Source organism: Asparagus officinalis, chromosome 10, assembly GCF_001876935.1.
Source record: "Asparagus officinalis chromosome 10, Aspof.V1, whole genome shotgun sequence".
NCBI lineage: Eukaryota > Viridiplantae > Streptophyta > Magnoliopsida > Asparagales > Asparagaceae > Asparagus > Asparagus officinalis.
The window spans coordinates 853428-876933 of NC_033803.1; the positions used below are offsets into that span (position 1 = coordinate 853428).

The window sequence follows — 23506 nt, forward strand, 5'->3', positions numbered from 1 at the left end:
ATTTTATTCACTCTATAGAACAGAGTTAATTCAAATCACTACAGATATTTACCATCTTACCCTTCAATGGAGACGCGAGCTGTGCCCCACTACCAAAGACCCAACGGTGAAATATCATCTCCAAGCCTGGTTAGAACCAAATTTTCCCGCCCAAACCCTGTCCTCGCTCAGTATTTTTATTTATGCCCTCGGCTGTTCTTCCCCCTTTTTTCATCGCCTTTTCAAATCCTCTCACTTCTGCCGCTAGAAAACCCTAAAAAAAACTTCGAAGGTCTGAAATTTTTGCTATTGTTGATCTATTTAGCGTCCATTTGAGGTTTTCCCTCTTTTCCCTGAATCTTTTTTCTTCGATTTAGTAGTGGAAATGGCGATCGAGGTTGAGGATGGGGTAAAGAGTGAACCGGTCTCTGATTCGCCTACGTCTGTTCTTGAAGAAGACGAGGTTTGGTTCGATTTATGTTTAATTTACGCTCTTATTTGTTGATCTTGTAAAAAATTTCTAGGGTTTTTGGTTGCTTTAGAAATGTTTCAATTTTTTTTTTTTTGCAAATTTCACCTGCGGCGTTTCCATTTTCCGAGTTTTGTTTCGATTATGATTTAATGCACTTCTGTTTATTGGTTATGAAAAAAATTGTAGGGGTTTTCATTTATTTCTAAGTGCTTCCGCTTGTAATTTCCACTTCTAGGGTTTCTATTTACCATGTCCAGAATTTAGAATTTTAAGGGAGTTAAAGAGAGAAACTTCCCTCCGTTCTTATGTTTTGGGGAAAGTTTTTTGTTGTCTTTTGAAAAACCTAGGGTTTTAATTTTGTTTTGTGTAGTAAACATTTGCATATTTTGCAGATTTCATCTCTAAGGTTTCCATTTTCTACGTTTAGCATTCTTTTGGAGGAAGAAGAATTTTAATGCAGATAAAAAACTAGAAAAGTCATCTCCTTTATTATATTTTTGGGAACTTTTCGTTTACTCTTATCATTTTCTTCGGATCGAAATAGTTACAAATATGTAGAGGTTGCTGCTTTAGGAGAAAATACTGTAGATTCCCGTCCAAATATTTATTTTTTAAAACTGTTTTAGGGTTCATCAACCGCTGCTTTTTTATTTCCCCCTAAATTGGCGGTAGTATTTTCTTCCTTTGTCGTTTATTTTTTGACGTTTTCATGTTAATAGTTTTTTTTTGGTATCAGGCAATCACTGCAACCTTTCCTCTTGAGCTAGAAGCTAAGAATGGTGATACCTCCCTCATTTCAAAGACAATGGCTGAAGAGGAAAAAAAATTACACGAGGCTCGAGAGAAAGAAAAGGCCGAGGCTAAGTTAGACCCTAACTTCAAGTTTGACAAGTTGGACGAGCTGCTTACTCAAACACAGCTCTACTCTGAATTTCTGCTAGAGAAAATGGATGACATCACTGCAGTAAGCATTTTATAATCCTTCTTTAACTTGTGTTTTTGTGTTATATTGTAACGCTGCCTGCTGTTATAGCAGAACTCTGCAGTGAAAGTTGAAGAAGAAGTAGAAGAAGATAGTCCCAAAGAAGAAGATGCTCCTAAGGGGAAGAAGGGACGGAAGAGAAAGGCCGCTAATAAAGCTTCAAAGTACAACACTGTAAGTTGTTATTATTTGCACTGTTACTTAGACAACTGATTTTGTGTGTTGTTCACTAGTGATATATTTTGAGTTCATGATATATAGGAGATGGTTTTGCATGACTAATCAAATTGGTACATAGTGATTTATTGAATGTTTGGGTGGGAAGATGTTAACTTACACTTTTTTATGCTAAAAAAACTAAATAGAAATGGGACAATTATAAACTTTTAAATTTTATTTGTCATTAGAAATTTACTGTAAAGCTCACTCTCCACGAAACTGGCCTCCTTAGTATGTGGGCTCTGTGGACCTCTGCCTTCATTGTTTGGTGCTAAATAGCCACAAACATGCCCTGCACTAGATTGAACTGGATGCAGAATTTTTTCTCATGTGGGCTATAAATGATAGATGGAAACATACATTATCGTTTTTTAGCCAAGAGATCTTGGATTGCTTGTACATAGTAAATTGCATGGGAAATTCTCACTTACTGTAAAGCCACTGAATGTCTCTCTGTAAAGTTCAAACTATTTGAGTTAGATCTATTTTTGAAGTTTCTTCTGTCTTGCTTGATTCTCCATTGCTGTTGATTCTATTCCCCTTCTTTTAAACAACTTATTTTTTTGAGACGAAAAAAAACTCTGAGGTGACATAGAATTTTGAATTAATTGGTAGTTGACAAAATTCTGACTTAATTGGTAGTTGAGAAGACAAAGAGATCATTGTACTTGCAGAAAGTCTAACTTACAAAAAGATCCCTGTAGCACATAATGTACATTGATCGAAGAAGCTTGCTGAATTTTACTCAAATTGGAACATGAAAGAGAGATATATAGGAACTTGTCAGGAATAGTATCTTCCAAACCTATTACTTAACTCATCTTTACATGTGACTTTTATAATTGTCAATTTTAATCTGTTCAAATATATTTAAATACACTTGACTTTCACATGTATTTAAGTCGTATCATTTTAAGTGTGCACTTCTTATGCTTGTCATGTAACTTGAAGTTGAAGGTGCATGTGTTTGATTGCTTAGAGAAAAGCGAAGACTGCAGTCGCAGCTATGCTAACAAGATCTCATGAAACTATTGCACCTGAAGATGCTTGCCTCACCGAGGAGGAGAGGGCTGCAAAAGAGCAGGCTGAACTTGTACCACTATTAACTGGTGGTAAACTTAAAAATTATCAAATTAAAGGTGTAAAGTGGCTTATATCATTGTGGCAAAATGGACTCAATGGGATACTGGCGGATCAAATGGGTCTTGGGAAAACAGTGCAGACTATTGGTTTTCTTGCACATCTCAAAGGCAAGGGTCTGGACGGGCCTTATATGGTTATAGCTCCACTTTCTACCCTCTCCAACTGGTTTAATGAAACCCGAAGGTATAACTATCTAGTGCAGCTTTCATTTATTTACAAACATAAAGGATGGTCTAACCTGAGACAATTTTGCATTAGGTTTGTTCCCTCCATGGATGTGATTATATATCACGGAACTAAGGATGACCGGACTGAGATAAGAAAAAAGTTCATGCCTAAAAGTATTGGGCCTAAATTTCCTGTGGTGATTACTTCTTATGAGGTTGCTTTCAGGGATGCAAAACCTCTATCTCACTACAAATGGAAGTATGTTGTTGTGGACGAGGTAAAAGCTCTACCTTAATGTGGTTGTAAAATTTCTCTATATTTCTTTTGATGATTTAGTTCTTCTTCATTGTTTCTCTTAATTGCCTGCTTTTCATAGGGTCATCGCTTAAAAAATATGAACTGCCTCCTACTGAGGGAGTTAAAACGCTTGCCAATTGAAAACAAGCTTCTTTTGACCGGGACCCCTCTTCAAAACAATTTGGCAGAGCTTTGGTCACTGTTGAACTTCATCTTGCCTGACATTTTCTCATCCCATACTCAGTTTGAATCTTGGTAAGTATGTATAGCTGACAGAAAATACTCTCTCAGTATGAACTTATTTTTGTTGTTGGAGAAAATTTTGTTGCCTATTTGAGTTACTATTATCACAACGGTAATATCCCATTAAGCGAAGAAAAATTCCATCAACTGAACCAACAAATAATATCATCCTTCTACTTAACATAGCTGTACAAAAAAAAGTGCAAATATACAAGTATGCACTGTATAATAGGAGCAATATTTCCTAAGTTATGAAAAACCATTCTTTTCTTTTACATTGACCGAAAGTCCTAGCTTCTCAAAACCATTTGTTGATTTGATGGGACATGTTTCAACTTTCAAGATTTTTTTTGCTGTATTGAGGTTTTCTAAAACTGATATTTGAGCAATTTGGGATACCTGCTGCTATTTGTTCTAGTAACGTGATTTATGTGCACTTTTTGTTTTCTGAAATTATCCCGTCTTTTTAGTTCTTCAAGAATTTGTGGTAAAATGTACTTTAGAGATTCTATATCCATGGTAGCTAGTCTGTCGTCATCATATATCCATATGTTTTAGTTTTATTATTTCTTAATCTTTTTCTCGGCTAGTTCATACTGTGCACTGTGCTGATTGTCAATATTTATATGACTATACCTCTTGAAAACTTTATCCTAAGTCCTAAAAGATTTTTCAAGAAAATGATTTTTGGTCAATTTTCAAAAGCTCTCTATGGTTTTATTTATGCGTTGTCCTTGGTGCTGACACGCATCTTCTTCGTTCAGGTTTGATTTTTCTGGGATGACCAACAGTGACTCACAGCAGGAAGATACTGAAGAAAAGAGGCGGGTCGAGGTATTTGTGCAGATGTTACATACTTACATATCATGTTATTTGTGTCTGTTTTAATAAGCTGGAAACACAAATGTTGAGTTCTTAATCTTCAGGTGGTATCAAAGCTTCATGCTATTCTGCGTCCATTCCTCCTACGGCGTATGAAAGTGGATGTAGAGAAGAATCTTCCACGAAAGAAGGAGATAATTCTCTATGCAAATATGACTGATCATCAAAAGAAAATCCAGGATCATTTAGTCAACAAAACATTTGAGGACTATGTACAAGAAACTACAGATGGTATGTAAGACATGTTGGAAAAAAAAAGAAAAAGAAAAAGCAGCTTTAAGTTTTGTAGATAATTTAGAAACAGGAAATGTGCATATTAACTTGTATGTATGGAAGTTGTGTACTTCAGGCTGATGTTTGATTTGCAAGACAGGTACCTCCAGAAGGGGCATGAAAGGGAAGTTGAACAATTTGGTAATTCAACTTAGAAAGAACTGTAACCATCCTGATCTTCTGGAGTGTCAATATGATGGATCATGTATGTGCTTCACCGTCTCTTATTACTTAAAGTTCTTCTATAGTACTCGAGACCCTGTATAATGTTGGTCCTTACTATTTCTACAGATTTTTATCCTCCTACAGAACAGTTGGTAGAACAGTGTGGGAAATTCCAGCTGCTAGACAGACTCCTCACCTTGCTACTTGCACAGAAGCACAAAGTATGTATTTGTCTTTTCCCCCTCTCATTTGCCTTCTGCATTTCAACATGTCATAATGACGCTTGGGCCTTTTCAGGTTCTCATTTTCTCTCAGTGGACTAAAGTCTTGGATATAATTGAATATTACTTTGGTCAGAAGGGTCTTGAGGTTTGTCGAATTGATGGTAGTGTTAAACTGGATGAGAGAAAGAGGCAGGTAAGGGCTATCATATACTCTTGCCATGTTGAGTAATTTTATTTTGAAGTCTCATTTTGCATCCTTATTTTCTTTTATACTTAGCAGTTCTTACCTATTTCTTTTGTTCTCAGCAATCTTTCTTTCAGTGACTACATCACTTATCCATGTTACATTACCTATCCATGTTGTCCATTATTTATAAATGTTCCCCCCCTATTACAGATAGAGGCATTCAATGATTTGGATAGCAAAGTCAATGTATTCCTTCTCAGCACTCGTGCTGGTGGCCTGGGTATTAACCTCACTGCAGCTGACACATGTATTCTTTATGATAGTGACTGGGTAAACATTAAATTTCTACTTTCATAATCTGTGAAAGATATTGAAGCATCCTGAGCTTAGAAACTGACATACAGAGGATTCCAGAATCCTCAAATGGATTTGCAGGCAATGGATCGATGCCATAGGATTGGGCAAACTCGACCTGTGCATGTATACAGACTTGCTACGGCTCATTCTGTAGAGGTATGTTTTGTGTGGATTTAGTTTCTCTTGTGAGTACATTATATTATGTCCTGTTTTCAAGAAGGCTGATCCAATCTTTGCTGCAGGGACGGATCATTAAGAAAGCATTTTCAAAGTTAAAACTGGAGCATGTCGTTATTGCGAAAGGACAATTCCAACAAGAAAGTGCAAAACCTAATACATTTGAGGTAAACCTAGAGTTGTCTCTTGTGGTTTTTTCCCCAGCAAGATAAATTAGTACTTGTTTTCTGAATGACATCTGGAGAAATTTTTGACTAGATTATAAGGGCTGGTAGTCTAGAAATAGGTAGCTTACAATAAATTGTTCTATGCAAACCATAAGGAAGCATTTGCCATGTGTAGTTTCTGGTGTTTCTTTGATGATTTGCTGGCCTTCTTTCACCTACTGTATTGAACCATGGTGTGAATTTGTTTTCTTCACCCCATCTTTATTTTGTTGTGTATTTGTATTTAATCACACTAACATCTAACAATCACTTTCCTAGATGTGGAGTGGAAGGTGGGTATGTGGTACCGATAGGATGAGCACGTTCTACTTTTTAAGCCCCCTGTTCATAATTCTTAGTTTTAGCTTACAAGGGCTTACATCTGTCTGCAAAATTAATATCCAAGTATGCACAACTTTTCGCAGAATATCAAATAATCTACTACTCTTAGAAACATTTTAAGATTTTTTCCCTCTACACCAAAACTCCATTCTTATAACGAGCATTGAGGGTAATTTTTATACTCTAACATGGTCCACCGGGTTGACCGTGCCTTTCATGAACCGAAATATACTATCTTGCACAACAATATATTTCTTAAATCTGCTCTGAATCTGTGTTATGTGGGATATTTAATCAGGATTGCTTTAATTCTAACCTCGATTCCTTTCCAGTCTAACAAGGCAGAGTGTTAAGGGTCATAATATACTCTAATAAGAAGAATTCACGGACTATGTTTTGTGTCATCTACATCGTTTACTAATGTATTTTCGCTTGAAACATTCAGGAAGCTGAATTGTTGGCCTTGCTCAAAGATGAAGATAATGAAGAAGATAAGTTGACCCAGACTGACATTAGCGAAGAAGATTTGTTAAGGGTTTTGGATCGCAGCGACTTAGTTTCTGGATCCGCCGGTGTAACAGAGAGTTCCTCTCTTCCTTTACGAGGACCAGGTTGGGAGGTAGTATTACCAGCGAGCAGTAGCGGTAGTGTACTCTCATCGCTGAGCGGTGGACCCTGAAGATAGGATTTGAAAGAGGGGATGTTTTTTTTGGGTGTGGTGATGATCACCACAATTTTGGGCATTCCATGAGGTCTTGATGGTAAAAGTTTTTACCGTACCCCTGGAATATTTTTGTATATACACTTCTGTGGTGAATGCTGTAACACTATAGAGGAGTGGAGTGTGCTTTAGTTACTGTAAAAGCATACATTATTGATGTTTTTATTTGTGCCTCTGTTAGGGGCAAAAGGTGCAGTGATGCGCATACTGAACATCTTCATTGAACATTTAGTTGCAGTTCTCAATTTTATACTAAGTGGTTTAAGGTGCTTGAAGAAGAGCTCTTCTCTTTTGTGCCCGAAGAATTGTTACCATGGTATTTTTTTTATATACACTATCTGTTGAATGCTGTTACAGTACATGGAAGTATAGTTCATATGATTAAGTTACTGTAAGTATATTATTAATGTTTCTATTATTGCCTCGGTTTGGGGTAACAGGTGCAGTTGGCTCAGCCTAAACATCTTCATTGAACATTTTTAGAAGTTTTTAAGTGCAAATGAAAATTGCAATTATCGCATTTTCTTAATTTTATTGATACATGTATCCTAATCTTCTGTTCATTTTTGTTGTGAGTCAGTTCTTTCGTTAAGTTGGCAATTATTTTATTCTTCTTAATTGTTCCTAACCAAGTTATTTTAGGCCTACTTCCGGTCATTACTGTATTTATTTTATGTCCACTCTTTCTATCATTGAGTATAATAAGGTGGGGGAGTAACTAGCTTCTATTTTCAGTGTGTAGCATATTTTATGTTCACTCTTTCTATCATTGAGTAATGAGGTGGGGGAATAGCTTCTATTTTCAGTCAGTGCAATGCAAGACGGTGAGTAGGATATATAAAAGGCTAAGCAAGAAGGTGAGTAGGATATATAAAAGGCTAAATAACACTTAGATACCCTATAGTTTTACTCATTCGGCAGTTAATTACCCTCAGTCGTATTTTGAAGCATTTGTATATCCTTAGTTGGTTAAAATTGACATGTTAATTCCTTATGTTTTGCAAATGTGAAAGCTTTTATCCTGTAAGTTCAAATAAAACATTTGTATGCTTATCTAGTAACTTTCTTTCTGTCTATGAAGTTTATTAAATTCATTGTTAAATCTTTCCAAATTCTGTTTCTGAAATAGATTTATGATATTTTTAAATTACAATTTAGATAAGTTTAATAATAATTTAACAAATATTAATGATTAAAAAACTCTAAAATTAACATATAAATATTGTATGATGAATTTTGATGAATTTTGAGGAATAAAATATGTATTGTCGTAATAGGGGAACACCTTTCTTTTAGAAAGGTGAAAGTAAAGAAAAAAGCGTCTCAACGCATTTTGGGAGAACCGGCTAGCTCTGGGTTTGAGTGGCATTTCACCCCCGACCATAACTCATCTAATGGGGCCGATGCTTCCATCGTGTATTATTTGGTTTGACATTTGCAAAACTTTAGATATTAACCTGCCAATTTTGACCAACTAAGTATATATAAATGTTACGAAATACAACTGTTGTATACATGCCCTATAAGGGAATGACACAGGTAAACAATTGCTATTTAGCTTATATAAAAAATGATGTCATTTTCATGATCCAAAATATTAAATTGCCCCACAACAAAAACAAGAAGAACTCCAAATTCATTTCAAAATGATTCGTCTTATCTTAATCATATTTTAATTTTCTTATCTCAACTTTTACTCGTGTACTCGTTAGAAAAGATGATTTCAGTATTATTCATCAAAAGAAAAAGAAGTAATTTAAATTTTCTATCCTATATAACCAGAATATTTCAAGTCCATCATGTATATGAATAAAAAAAAGCTCCTGGCAATACAAAACCCCACTCCTCCTTTCATCAACCCCTCTCATTTGTGTGCGTTGTCTCCAAACGTCACATCACAACCGTTCATCTATAAAATCAACGGTCCTGATCTCAACCGCCCTTTCCAAACTCGCGCGATACTTAATTATTATCAGCCCCGATTTCGACAAAAACCCCTAAAAATTTCATCGTCTTCCTCCGATCCCAAAAAAATTCTCGAATCTCGATCGGAACCCTAGAAATTGAAACCCTAATCGCCCTCCGATCTCTCAAGATCGGAAGCCCTGGGGGCGCCGAATCGTCCCGCCAAAGCCGCGTGGCGCAGGCGAAAACTTCACGCCTCAACTTCTTCTTCAACTCCGTCACTCGAAACCCTAATGCTCGCCCGTCGCCATCACTACTAGCCCAGCTCCCCTCCATGCGACTTCGTCTCCCGCGCACCGCCCGCCTCCTCCGCCGCGAGCCCTCCCGACAAGGCCGCGCCGCCCCGCCTCCCCAACCACCGCCGTCGCCGCCTCGGCCGTGGCGGAGGAACTGGAGTACATCGCTCGGTACCTCGTGATCAAGCACTCTTGGCGAGGACGATACAAGAGGATCCTATGTATCTCGAGCTCGTCTATTATTACTCTAGATCCAGGGACTTTGGCTGTAACGAATTCTTATGATGTTAGTAGTGATTTTGAGGGGGCGGCGCCGGTGATTGGGAGAGGAGGAGGGGATGAGAGCGCTGCGGCGGAGTTTACAGTGAGTGTGAGGACTGATGGGAGAGGGAAGTTTAAGGGGATTAAGTTTTCGTCGAGGCTTCGGGCAAGTATTTTGACGGAGCTGCATCGGATTCGTTTTTTCAGTGCTTCATTTGAGGAGGAGGACCTCGGAATGGGTTCCTTATGTAAGTCTTGTTCTGTTGATATTGAGTTTTGTTGGATTTTTGCATTGGTTTTTGAACTGAATTCTTGCTACTGTCCACTGGGTTAAATAGGAAGCATAGTTGGAATTTCTGGGGATTCAAGTATAGCCGTAAGTATAGCCGAGATATCTGTTTTTAGAGAAAAACATCAGTAGACTACGAGGTGAATGCATAATTCTTTTTATAAATGAAGAATTTTTTTGTGAGAGCTGGAAGACTAGCTAGTTTGATTGCTTGAAGAGAAAAACTCACAAAACAACTAGATTGTCAACTACTATTTTCCACAGTGGAATGGATGTCTCTGACGTAGAAGGAAAGTTTTACGATACAACAAATATTACCAGCTTCGATTTACTGGTCTAAATATTGTAAACATTAAAAACTTGTTTAAGAGACGAGTTTAATTACAATGAGGATGTTGAAATGGATGAGTGATACATTTGAAGTTAGCAAGAAAGGTCTGCGTCTTTAAGAAGTGAGATGCCTTCAATTATGAGACGAGGAAAACCATTTGGGATAGTTTGAACATGTGCGTCGGAGTTGGATGAGTGCATCGTTTAGGAGGAAATATTTGGTGGTTTTGAGGGGGAGGAGTAATGATAAACCTTTAAAACATGTATTTATTGGTTATGCAGTGAATAAAGATGTTTTATCTATTAGTTTTACATAGAATGTATCCCTGGACACCGCTGAATGAAGAAAGTATTCATGTATCTTCTTACCTGAAACGTGCTTTAAAGGCTTCATTGTCATCACACTCATATTAGAACACAAGTAGTGTAAAAACACAACATCGTGCACAACACTCATATATAGACTTAAAGTGGTCGTTAAGCACACAACAGGTTAGGACAAGGTTCTATAATTCCTGCATGGACAATCTTATGCATCAAAATATATTCTTTTGGTAATATTTATAGTTTGTTTTACTATCTTTTGTTCAAAACTATTTGCTAATTTTTTTAGGGGATAGATCTGCTGGTGATCTGAATCCATAATTTATAGACACTGTTAAGTCTGGCTAATTGATAAAGTTTGCATACTCTAGTTCCACATCTTATCTTTTTTTTATGCGCGTTTCAAAGACTCTCTCTGCTACAGAAACTAAAAGTTACCGCTGTTGGTGTTGAACTTCTGGACGGACAATCAGGAGATGCACGGTGGTGCTTGGATTTTAGAGATATGGATTCTCCTGCAATTGTACTTTTGGCTGATAGTTATGGTAAAAGAAGCGCAGAAGGCGGGGGTTTTATTCTTTGTCCGTTATATGGAAGAAAATCTAAAGCTTTTATAGCTTCGACTGGAACCTCTAACAGCGCAATTATTTCACATTTGGTATGGTTGGTGTCTGCACTTTCCCTTTGAACATTTTCACATTAAATATTCTCAATTTGGTTTAGCCGTTAATAATACTGTATGCACAATCATTTTGAACTCGTTTTGCAGACCAAAGCTGCTATGTCTACTGTGGGGGTCTTGTTATCTGTTGACAGTTCTCAGTCGTCAACAATATTGGATTTTATTAAGAAAAGAGGTTGGTTCATGGCGTAGGCTTGAACTTTTCCGCTCTATCTTCAGTTTCAATTTTTTTCTTCTAAATGATCATCAGCACAGTTTATACTGGCTTCATTGTGTTTTAACTATTCATCATGGTGTTCCTTTTTATAATTTATATGTTATATTGGATCCGCTTGAAAGTGTCCTTGACAAGAACTCTAGCAACCAAGATTCTTGTCAGTATGCCAACTGTAAAACACTTGCTGTCCTATTCATGCTATCGGCCTTCTGTGTGTCAAATTATAATCTTCAAACTTTTGTTCAAACTTGTTAAGTTTTGATCAGTGATCTTTTGTGTCTTAGTATCCTAGTGTAGTCTATAAGACTAATGGGACATGTTAGGTGTTAAAGTAAAGTATTTTGAAGAAAACAATATGTTGGCCGAATCAATTAATTGCTTAGCTGACCAACCAATCCTAAGATGGACAATCTAATTGTCTGTTTCCTAATATTGTTATTTTAGATTCTTCAAATTTAATAAATTTGCTTAGAAAGTGGTTTGTACGATAAGGATTTTCATCCTCATTTTTTCTAGAGAAGTCATGACATACTCACTATGGTATCCACTATCCACTGTAAACCTACCACACACTCCAACATGGCTTATATTTTCTACATCATGTGTAGTTGCATACTTTGTGCTGAACTTCTAGTTTCACGAGGATAAGGGTACCTTATGGATTATAGGTTCCAACTTGAGGTATATCTATCCAAAGCTGATTTACTTTCTAATTTATATTAGTTCTATTAGCCTTCCAATCTTGGATTCTGATACCAATGATGCTTTTTGAGGTCCATGGTTGATGTTAAAACCCTATGATACGATTTCATTTTAAACCATTTCCAGAGAGATATGCATCAGTTAAATATCAATTTTAGGGGTATTAGAGGCAACCTTTTAGCATCTTACAAATGACTCTAGAATTTATTTGTTAATTTCTTCAATAGTGTATTGTAATTTACAGCTAAGGAGGCAGTTGGGGCTGATGAAACCCCATATGGAGGCTGGTCTGTGATGAGACTGCGCTCTGCTGCTCATGGGACTGCTAATGTCATGGGCTTAACTTTGGGAATTGGACCTAAAGGTGGGCTAGGAGAGCTAGGCGATTCTGTACCTCGCCAACTTATTCTTACCAAGATTTCTCTTGTTGAAAGACGCCCAGATAACTATGAGGTATGCTTTAGCTGCTCAAGTTACTCAGTTTTAATGGATGTCAGTCAAAACGTTCGCAATTTTAATCGTTAGCCTTGCTCCTATATGCTTTTCAGATTTCCAGCTTCTTTAACTTTTTATATATTAAGAATGTGATTGTTCTATTGACCACATACTCACCCTGAAAGAGATTTGCATCCTCTGAATGGAAAAGTAAATGTAAAGTTTGACTTTCATTAGCTTTTTGCATCACTTTTCCCTCACAATTGGTCTCTATTATAATAGTGTTTGATTATCCATTTAATGTTCAATATTTCTGGGTAATTAAGTGTTTACGTGGGGGTTTATGTATGGGGGTGCACCTGTATAATGCGAAGAGTCTTGTTGATTATGTTCTTAAAGGAATGCACTGTTCCATGGTCATGGTAGTCAGGGTATAAAATGGGTTCACAATCAACTTCTTTTCTACAGTTTAAAAGGACCATGCCTTCTAAGATTTTAATATGTTCCCCTGTCCTCCAAATACTATCTATAGTCTCTTTAAATATCTAATATGGGTAAAATACCATGCCTTCTAAAAAATTTCATATGCTCCTCTTTGTCCTGCAAATAATACCTCTTGTCCTTTATCTACATAACACTTGATATTATATCAGTCTGCTCAACATTTAGTTTACATTTGTGGGAGGAGAGGAGTTACATTATTGATATTTATTGATTGTATGTTAGTCATGTTATTTCCAATATTTTGGAGGTTTCATTATCATGATATTGTACTTGAAAGAGATTAGATAATCAATGTTGTTGCTGTGCAAGGTGAAGAGTAGTTTTGCATAAAAACCAAGACATGGCTTACAACTTAAAACTCAGTTTTAAAACACATGATATTGTTATTCATATCATCAGACTTATTTGTACTTATTCTATTTTTAGAACGTAGCTGTTCTTGGGTGTCCATGTTGTTTCTTCGTTTTTATACTGGTACTATCAATCATGCACAGAAAATGTGGTACTTTGTCCAAAACTTCTTGGTAATATTAACTTAATTGGTTTTCCTTTTTTGTAAATGTTGTCTTTTGTCTGTTACAGTGAGAGCTACTTGAAATTAATTTTTGACATGTTAGCATATGTTTTCTTTGCTTCTAAAATGTCCCTTTGCACCTGACTGGATTCTTGCTGTCCAGGCTGTTATTGTTCGACCACTTTCTGCAGTTAGTTCTCTTGTTCGATTTGCTGAAGAACCACAAATGTTTGCAATCGAATTCAATGATGGATGCCCTATTCAGGTAAGAATTTGCTGCTTCATCATACCAAAATACGGAGAAAAATCTACTTTAATTCTGTGTATGATTTTTTTTGCTGAGCAAAAATTTTAAAAAATATTTATGATTTGAAATCCAGGTCTATTCGAGTACATCGCGTGATAGCTTACTTGCAGCAGTTCGAGATGTCTTGCAAACAGAAGTAAGTGTATTTGTGTGTGTTATTTTCTTCTTACTTGTTTTTGTAGCAGGGACAAGAAAGCTGTCATTCTCAGGGTTTCAGGATATAAGTTATAGCTAAAATCATATTTGGATACTAATCTCCCACAAATTCAAATTTCGATATTAGTTCTTTGAAGTGTTACATTGCAAATCTATCGTTATTATCTATCTCTGGGTTCTGGAATATTAGCCTATACCCCAGATGGTTGGTGGAATTTTTACATTAATACCTCCTTCAACCTCCAGGCCAATCTCTGTTTTCATGATTCTGGACTCTGATATCTAGTCCCTTCAATCCAGTCAAAATCCCAACACTTTATATTCTCACCTCCAAACCCTCAAATCTCATCATGTAGTATCAAAATTCAATTTATCACTTTCTCTCTCCAAACCCAGATCACCAACATATAGGCTTGGATCCTCGGACGAATTGGATAGTTATGAAGCGAAGAGTGGATATTAAAATTTTGGTCAAATCTCACAGTTATGATTTATGACAATAAATAGATGGATTAAAATTAGATGGTATAAATTGGTAATTCTACAAATATGATTAGTTTCTAACCAGTTGTTTATCTATCTTTGCATTGAAAAATGTAATAGAGGGACTTATGACCGGTAACCCACATTGTCGCAACTATGTCCAATATGGAACTTTGAGGGATTAGTAGCTAATTATGTTTTTTGTTGAGGACCTATCTAAAACCCATAGAATTCTATACTTTCTTAGCTGCTTTATATTTTAATTTAATGATGGGTGGGATGTGGCTTATTCATACTTCCATTTGTTCAGGGACAGTGGCCTGTTCCTGTCTTGCCAAGGCTGACCATGCCTGGTCACCGCATAGATCCTCCATGCGGAAGGGCCTACTTGCAAATCCATCTGCTTCCTCTTGCTCAACAACGTCCTGTTGCTGATACAGAAACTGCATCAATGCATTTAAAACATTTAGCTGCAGCTGCTAAAGATGCTGTAGCTGAAGGGGGCTCAGTTCCAGGGTCAAGAGCAAAGTTGTGGCGAAGAATAAGGGAGTTTAATGCGTGTATTCCATACAGTGGATTGCCATTTAATATTGAAGTGCCCGAGGTTGTCCTGATGGCTTTAATCACAATGCTTCCAGCAACACCAAACCTTCCTCCAGAGGCTCCCCCACCTCCACCTCCTTCGCCAAAGGCAGCTGCGACTGTGATGGGTTTCATTGCATGTTTACGCAGGTTACTTTCCTCTAGGATCGCGGCTTCACATGTCATGTCATTTCCTGCTGCTGTTGGGAGAATAATGGGATTGCTAAGAAATGGATCTGAGGGTGTGGCTGCTGAGGCTGCAGGCCTTGTTGCCATGCTTATTGGTGGTGGTCCTGGTGATAATAGTATAATGGTTGACTCAAAGGGAGAGCGACATGCTACATTTATGCATACAAAATCTGTACTTTTTGCAAATCAGAGTTATGTTACTATTCTTGTGAACAGGTTGAAACCATCTTCCATATCTCCTTTACTGTCTATGTCGGTTGTGGAAGTTCTTGAAGCTATGCTTTGTGAACCTCATGGTGAAACAACACAACATACTACTTTTGTCGAATTATTACGTCAAGTGGCAGGTTTGCGGCGTCGTTTGTTTGTCTTGTTTGGCCACCCTGCAGAAAGTGTGAGAGAGACAGTTGCTGTCATCATGCGGACGATTGCAGAAGAGGATGCAATTGCAGCTGAGTCAATGCGTGATGCTGCTTTGAGAGATGGTGCACTTTTGAGACACTTGTCACATGCTTTTTTCCTACCTGCTGGTGAGCGACGTGATGTTAGCAGGCAGCTTGTGGCACTTTGGGCTGATTCTTATCAACCTGCTCTTGATTTACTTTCCAGAGTTCTTCCTCCTGGGCTTGTTGCGTATTTGCGCACACGTTCGGATGAGGGATCTGAATACGCACAGGAGCAATTAAATGAAGAAGCAAGTTTAAATAGGAGAAGGCAGAGGCGTATACTTCAGCAGAGGAGGGGTCGACCTGGAAGAACTATAGCATCACAGGACCATGTGACACCTTCTCTTAACACTATCGAAGAAAGTGATTTCACAAAGCATACTGGGAGTGCACCTCCACTAGGAACTGAAAACTCTCAGAGGCCTTACCAAGAGTCAAATTTTGTTCAATCTTCAGTTACCTCATCAGTCTCTCCATTGGGAAACGCCTTGGGTGAATCTTCCTATGCAGGATTTCATAATGCTGCCGTGGCGCCTGATTCTGGGGATACTGTTCTTCAGACTGCTGCGCCACAGGTGTCGAATTCAAATGCTTCAGAATCAGCTCAGTCAGATGCCATAAATTCTGACCTCCCTGCTCCCGCTCAGGTGGTTGTTGAGAACACACCTGTCGGATCTGGCAGATTGCTCTGTAATTGGTATGAGTTTTGGAAAGCATTTGGTCTAGATCACAACCGAGCTGACTTGATATGGAATGAACGGACAAGGCAAGAGCTTAGAGAATCTTTACAAGCAGAAGTTCACAAGTTAGACGTTGAGAAGGAGAGAACAGAAGACATTGTTCCTGGTTGTGCAATGGTTGAGATTACATCAGGGCAGGATAATGCACCTCAGATATCTTGGAACTATGCCGAGTTCTCAGTTAGTTACCCCAGCCTATCAAAGGAAGTTTGTGTGGGTCAATATTATCTTCGTTTATTGCTTGAAAGTGGAAGTAGTTGTCGTGCACAAGATTTTCCATTACGTGATCCTGCTGCATTTTTTAGGGCATTATATCACCGTTTCCTGTGTGATGCGGACATAGGTCTTACAGTGGATGGAGCTGTACCTGATGAGTTGGGTTCTTCAGATGATTGGTGTGACATGGGAAGGTTAGATGGTTTTGGTGGAGGTGGAGGCTCTTCAGTGAGAGAACTCTGTGCACGGGCAATGGCTATTGTCTATGAGCAACATTATAAAGTGATAGGTCCTTTTGATGGTACTGCTCATATTACAGTTCTCTTGGACAGGACCGATGACCGAGCATTGAGGCATCGACTACTTCTACTGTTAAAGGTAGCTCCATGAACGCAAATTTCTATACGTACAGTGTTTGGAAAAAAAAACCACCTGACGCACTTCTAATTTCCTCAAGTCATTCTGGGATGCTAGAAAAGTAACCCCCAATCAAATGCATAAGTGGATGGGAGGGTGCTTCGTTTGCTGAACATTTTGAACATCCCAGATATAGAATGGAATGTACCTTTTGAATTTGACATATAATATAAATCCCATGGATTAATCTTTGTTAAAACAAGCTTCATATGGCTTGTAAATATATGAAGCTTCTGTAGTTTACAGTTATGTCTCTAAGCATTGAGAGATCATCACATAATCATAATGCCCTTGTTCCATTACAACTTGGTTGTTGGCTATGGAGCATTTCTAAAGGCAGAGAATGTTCCACAAAAGAACTTACCCAACTTGCAAGGAATGACTATGAACCTGACATCAGTCTTCAAATGCTTCTAATTTTTTGGAGTTGTCATTTTATAGATGAATCATAAGTTTCAACTTTCAAGAGAGCTTGTCTCTGAAGATGTTTGATAGAGGAATATAAATGAAAAAGATGCTATGACAAAGTAAACTTTGTTCAGATAAGTAATCTAATGAATTAACTTTGGTACCAATGGCAATAAATCATCCAAGTAAGAGATATGTGCTTATTTTTGGGCACTCACGATTGTGTATTTTCATAGGACCGGCAAGGGCTCTTCTGCAAATGACGAGATCCTTGCATGAATGAATGCTGAATCTCATTCTTACTGTTTAATTAGCTGTTGTTGAATTTAAACATTGATTTTGATATTAGGTTTGTCCAGTTGAGTCTGTTTGTTTACTTGCATCCGTGGATGGAAGAAAACACTTCTTTACATTGTTAAAACATTATTGACTCAAATGATTTCATACTTTCATGTTTATATCTAGTGATTTGGCAAAATATTTGGTAATATGTGCTTTTTTTAATTGCTTTTTTTAATCCACCAAGGGTTAGTAAGACTAATTCTTATCCATCTGTTAAGCCCTAATTCTTTTGCTTTCTTGATAAAACTTCAGAGCCTTTTCTGTCAGTTCAAAATTCAGTGTTGTTTTCTGTAAGTGCAGGTCTTAATGAAAGTTCTTTCGAATGTAGAAGCTTGTGTGTTGGTTGGGGGATGTGTTTTAGCTGTTGATCTGTTAACTGTGGCTCATGAAGCTGCAGAAAGGACTTCTATACCTTTGCAATCCAATTTGATAGCAGCCACAGCTTTCATGGAACCGCTAAAAGAATGGATGTTTATTGACAAGGAAGGTGCACAAGTTGGGCCGATGGAGAAAGATGCAATCAGAAGATTTTGGTCGAAAAAAGCCATTGACTGGACAACTAAGTGCTGGGCCTCTGGGATGCCCGACTGGAAGAGACTACGCGATATTCGTGAATTGCGCTGGGCACTTGCAGTTCGTGTTCCTGTTCTCACTCCTGTTCAGGTATCTGCTATATGAATGAGACAGTTTTATACATAAGATTTCTTAATGTAGAAATGTTTAGTTTTGTAGAGGGGGGAAATTTTATAGTTTTAGTTTTGGATTATTCCATCTTTAGCTTTTGTTCTAGTTCAAATTTGCTGATTAATCATATCATTTTTTCTGGGTTTTTGGGCTATTACCATGGTCACTAAGGTGTATATTGTGACTAATTCGGAGGTTGAAAGGGTTCCAACTTACAAGTTACATGGTGTAATTGCTCTATGTTATTACAATTTACATGGTGTAGATGGATTTCATTTCTGTATAGCAATCTAAACTATTTTTCATGTGAATTTTATGGACATTCGAGTCCTTCGCGTTTTGTATAACCTTCGTAAGTAGACATTATTGTGTAGTTAGCCGCATATAGTATTAACCATTGTTTTACATATCCCCGATATGGCCCGATAAATAGTTCTAAATATCCTTTACCGCTTGTTGGCAATTTTTGGCGATATATCCCTGTGACAGCTGATATATCGACTGATATGTTGGCCAATATGTTCTTTTATATGGCTTGCTGCAAAACAATACACCTCTTTTGGCAATTTTTGGGAGATCATATTATGATTTTCCCAATATAACAAGTGACGTTTTGGCATAAAAAAAACCGAAATGTGGCAATGTCTATATAGACTCTTATTTATTTTCAAATGTTGATTATGATTCTAAACATATATTCTTTGCATTATTTTATATATGCACATCATCTGATATAACACTCCAATATTTACCACACATCATTGATTATATTTAGATTACAATTTAGGACATTATTTTATATATGCACATTATCAGAGTTAGCACTCCAGTATTTACCACATATCCCTAATATTTCCCTAATATTCGCAATTCGATATGAATTTGGGTCGTCCGATATATTACTAGGTGTAAATCATGGTCAGTCCCTTCTCCATTTGATTTGTGCTCAGGAACAGCTCTATCTGCATGGAATATGATTTTTTGGGCTCCCTGTTTTATTGCATATTAATTGTACCTGTCCATATTCTATTCTAGCTTCCAGCCTTTCTATGATGTTAAGACTCGATGAGCTTATTTACATATGAAAGTATGAAATTTTGTTATTTACTAGGTCATTGCATATTTAGGTGACACTCTAAATTGTCTATCTCCCTCGCTACTGTTTATTCTGGAAAGTAACATTTTCTAGTTCAGGTCGGAGATTCTGCGCTGTCTATATTGCATTTTATGGTGTCAGCACATTCTGATCTTGATGATGCTGGTGAAATTGTTACTCCAACACCTAGAGTAAAACGAATTTTGTCAAGCCCACGTTGCATCCCCCATGTTGCACAGGTAATTTTTTTTAAAGTTCTAATATTGTTTACTGCACAAAGATTTTTCTAAGCTGGTATTGTTCTGTAATAATTGACAGTCATCATAACATTTCTCTTGTATAAAACTAAGGGCAATAAATAGGGTACATGAACAGGATTCTTTCATGGCATATGGATTCATATTCAGTATGTTAACTTGAGACTTGAGAGCTAGCGGTCACAGAGATAAATTCTTTGGTTTTATGTATTGATACCACTTAACCTGTTATAGGTGAAATGTTTTCTACCTTGAGCCTATGTTGTGTAAGCATCTCATAAGAAGAAACTGTGGCCATAGCCATCTAAAATGTTGCACCTATCATTCTTCATTATTGAGTTGTTTTTGTATGTTTATATAATTTCCACAGTATTTGCGACGTATCGTGCTGCCAGACTTCTCTTGCTGCATCCTCAGTGTGCTTCTTTTACTATGATATTGTACATCTCATTTTATATAGTTTTACTTTATGTTTTTATATCAATTCCTGCATTTGTTTTTAACTTAAATACAGTCCTTGCAAATTTTGACAATATATTTTTGGGAAATAAATGTAGGCTATGCTTACTGGAGAGCCAAATATTGTTGATGGTGCTGCTTCCTTATTGAGGGCTATTGTAACTAGGAATCCCAAGGCAATGATTCGCTTATATAGTACAGGTGCATTTTATTTTGCTCTAGCTTATCCTGGATCGAATCTGCTTTCAATTGCACATCTCTTCTCTGTGACCCACGTCCACCAAGCATTTCATGGTGGAGAAGAAGCTGCTTTATCCTCGTCTTTATCATTGGCAAAACGTAGTGTATTGGGGGGACTTCTTCCAGCATCATTGCTGTATGTTCTGGAGCGCAGCGGACCAGCTGCTTTTGCTGCAGCAATGGTTTCTGATTCTGATACACCAGAGATCATTTGGACTCATAAGATGCGAGCAGAAAATCTGATTCGTCAGGTAATTGCAGCCATTATGCTATTGTATGAAAATTGTTTTTTGCCAATTTCTCACCATTTTGCTCAACTCTGATGGTCAATTATTCATTTCATTTTATTCTTTCGTTTTTCTCAGGTTTTGCAGCATCTTGGTGATTTTCCCCAAAAATTGTCACAACACTGTCACGCTTTATATGAGTATGCTCCTATGCCTCCTGTGACATATCCAGAGTTGAAAGATGAGATGTGGTGTCATCGTTATTACCTGAGAAATTTATGTGACGAGATAAGATTTCCCAACTGGCCCATTGTTGAGCATGTAGAGTTTTTGCAGTCACTACTGGCAATGTGGCGGGAAGAGTTAACTCGGCGGCCTATGGATCTTTCAGAAGAGGAAGCTTGCAAGATACTAGAGATCTCTCTGGATGAAATTCTAATTCGTGATAACACTAGCAACGGCCAGCTGGCAGATACCAATGATAACAGTACTACAACCAAGAAGATTGAGAACATTGATGAAGAAAAACTTAAACGTCAATACAGAAAGCTGGCAATAAGATACCATCCTGATAAAAATCCTGAAGGGAGGGAGAAGTTTGTTGCTGTGCAAAAGGCTTATGAGAGGTTGCAGGTATTACTTAGGTTTTGCAATCGATTGTTCAGTTGAACTATTTAAATTAGTATAGTAGTCAACATTTTGCGTTGAGTAGTTGTCCCATTATATCTTCTAGTTATTCTTGGAAAAAGAACAATGTTTTTGTTTTTGTCCATCTGGTGCATATTACACTGTGCTGCATGCCAGTATAGTCCGTTTATGCTACTAGTGTAGATGCATTTTCATTTTTAATATGAGGCTGGAGCAGGTGGTTGTGGTTGTTGGCAAGGTTGCAGAAAGCGCTAGGCGGCCTATGCGGGAGCCTAAGCAGTTTTCTTATTTTTTATTTTTTAATTACAATAATTGATAGTTAATGCCAATGCTATAGAAAGCTTAGATGCCGGACTGCAACGAATTTTTTTGTTTGTTTAATTGGTGGTAGATGAGGTTTTGCTGAAGGTCGGAGGACGTAGAGTTGGTTTTCATAGTTGGAGGCTGGAGGAGCCTGGATGATGTGGAGACTGCAACGAAAGAAATCACGATCAAGGCCTAAAGTGTGCAGTTCATAGTTCCCTAGGTGCTCCCAAAACCTAGGGAACAGCCTAGGTATCACCTAGGCGCTAGGCGGGCAGCCTAGGTACAGCCTAGGCCTATGCGTACGCCAAACAAACATTCGTTGTTGGTGTTCAATTAGCTGATTTCATGTTCTGTATGTAAAGTAAAACAAAATATGATTATTTCCATTGGTTTGTTTCAGAATATGTCAACAGGAAAGCATAACACCTAGCATTCTATGTTTTCTGTAAATCGTTTCTTTTCAAAGTTATAAGCTCATGCCTTATACCTGCAGGCAACCATGCAAGGCTTGCAAGGTCCACAAGTCTGGAAATTGTTGCTTTTGTTGAAGGGTCAATGCATCCTGTACAGGCGGTATGGGGATGTCTTAGAACCTTTCAAGTATGCTGGTTATCCCATGCTGCTGAATGCGATCACTGTGGACAATGATGACAGCAATTTCCTTTCATCTGAGAGAGCCTCTCTTCTGGTTGCAGCTTCAGAACTAATTTGGCTGACGTAACAAGAATAGCTCTTAACTTTTCCTATTTCCTTTATATCGTGTCAGCTAATTAAGATTATGAATTAGAAATGAGTGATGTGCATTTTATAAGCTTGGTTTCCTTTTTCTCAGATGCGCATCATCTTCATTAAATGGCGAAGAGCTTATTAGAGATGGGGGTATACCTCTTCTTGCTACACTTCTTTCCCGTTGTATGTGTGTAGTTCAGCCTACTACGCCTGCAAACGAGCCTGCTGCTGTCATTGTTACGAATGTGATGCACACTTTTTCAGTCTTAAGTCAATTTGACACTGCAAGATCTGAGATGCTCAACTTTGGGGGGCTTGTTGAGGATATTGTGCATGCTACTGAATTGGAGCTTGCCCCATCTGCTGTTGATGCTGCCCTCCAAACTGCAGCGCATCTTTCTGTATCATCTGAATTGCAGAATGCTTTACTTGGGGCTGGTTTATTATGGTAAGCTTCAGTTGGAAGTCCTCATTCATGTTTCACTTGTATTTTCTGGAGAAATAAGGCGGATTTCGTAGTACTTAGTTCTGCTATACACTCGGCACACTTTCCAACTTGTTAATTCAAGAAAGAACAAGTTCTATTACAAATGTGAATTTTTTTTATTCTTGGTTTTTCCATTTGTCATATATTATGTAGATACTTCCCTCTATCTTTCTTTTATCATCAGTAGTTGGTTTTTGTATTTTCCTTACCTTCGCAAATGTTAGAGAGTATCATGAGTTTTCCCTTTTCAGGTACCTATTACCTTTGCTACTTCAGTATGACTCTACTGCAGAGGAGAACGATATGAACAAGGCGCCTGGTGTTGGTGCTAGTGTGCAGATTGCTAAAAACATGCATGCCATTCGTGCATCTCAGGCTCTTTCAAGACTATTTGGTCTCTGCAGTGAAGAAATATCAACTCCATATAATGATTCAGCTGCCACTGCACTTAGAGCTTTGCTTACTCCAAAGCTTGCCAACATGTTAAAAGACCAGGCACCAAAGGATCTTTTGTCTAATCTGAACTCGAATTTGGAGTCTCCAGAAGTAAGTTTTTTTTAAAAAATTTTAATTCATGTCAACACTGGCATT

At 37.6% G+C, this 23506-nt stretch overlaps 2 protein-coding genes across 5 annotated transcripts in view; both read left to right on the forward strand.

The window, feature by feature from the left end:
- LOC109825145 (ATP-dependent DNA helicase DDM1) lies at positions 208 to 7315 on the forward strand. Of its 2 annotated transcripts, none has more exons than XM_020391887.1 (15): positions 208 to 442; positions 1188 to 1415; positions 1485 to 1607; positions 2632 to 2978; positions 3054 to 3240; positions 3340 to 3515; positions 4268 to 4337; positions 4430 to 4616; positions 4759 to 4863; positions 4950 to 5044; positions 5121 to 5240; positions 5445 to 5564; positions 5649 to 5747; positions 5834 to 5935; positions 6762 to 7315. In XM_020391887.1, the coding sequence occupies exons 1-15, from the start codon at positions 365 to 367 to the stop codon at positions 6993 to 6995; spliced, it is 2271 nt and encodes a 756-aa protein (XP_020247476.1). In that variant the 5' UTR covers positions 208 to 364; the 3' UTR covers positions 6996 to 7315. The 2 variants fall into 2 exon arrangements, with proteins under 2 accessions (XP_020247476.1, XP_020247477.1); XM_020391888.1 differs by having other exon boundaries at positions 1488 to 1607.
- LOC109826219 (dnaJ homolog subfamily C GRV2) overlaps positions 9702 to 23506 on the forward strand; it is a 41643-nt gene continuing 27838 nt past the window's right edge. For 2 of the 3 annotated variants that reach the window (XM_020393226.1, XM_020393227.1), the window contains exons 1-14: positions 9702 to 9747; positions 10867 to 11100; positions 11212 to 11299; positions 12288 to 12496; positions 13660 to 13761; positions 13877 to 13939; positions 14753 to 16993; positions 18083 to 18445; positions 19661 to 19801; positions 20377 to 20769; positions 20884 to 21378; positions 22193 to 22416; positions 22532 to 22876; positions 23167 to 23461. In XM_020393226.1, the coding sequence (XP_020248815.1) occupies positions 10948 to 11100; positions 11212 to 11299; positions 12288 to 12496; positions 13660 to 13761; positions 13877 to 13939; positions 14753 to 16993; positions 18083 to 18445; positions 19661 to 19801; positions 20377 to 20769; positions 20884 to 21378; positions 22193 to 22416; positions 22532 to 22876; positions 23167 to 23461 (5112 nt within the window). In that variant the 5' untranslated portion in view covers positions 9702 to 9747; positions 10867 to 10947. Of the gene's footprint in view, positions 9748 to 10866; positions 11101 to 11211; positions 11300 to 12270; positions 12497 to 13659; positions 13762 to 13876; positions 13940 to 14752; positions 16994 to 18082; positions 18446 to 19660; positions 19802 to 20376; positions 20770 to 20883; positions 21379 to 22192; positions 22417 to 22531; positions 22877 to 23166; positions 23462 to 23506 lie in introns of those variants that run through there. The other variant, XM_020393228.1, reaches the window with a different exon arrangement.

What these genes read in the sequence shown, in the direction of transcription:
- LOC109825145 (XM_020391887.1), top strand. Translation starts at nt 365, where the DNA reads ATGGCGATCGAGGTTGAGGATGGGGTAAAGAGTGAACCGGTCTCTGAT. An exon ending in TTCTTTATGATAGTGACTGG is followed by an intron (nt 5,565 to 5,648) that starts GTAAACATTAAA and finishes AGAGGATTCCAG; the next exon opens with AATCCTCAAATGGATTTGCA. An exon ending in CTACGGCTCATTCTGTAGAG is followed by an intron (nt 5,748 to 5,833) that starts GTATGTTTTGTG and finishes TCTTTGCTGCAG; the next exon opens with GGACGGATCATTAAGAAAGC.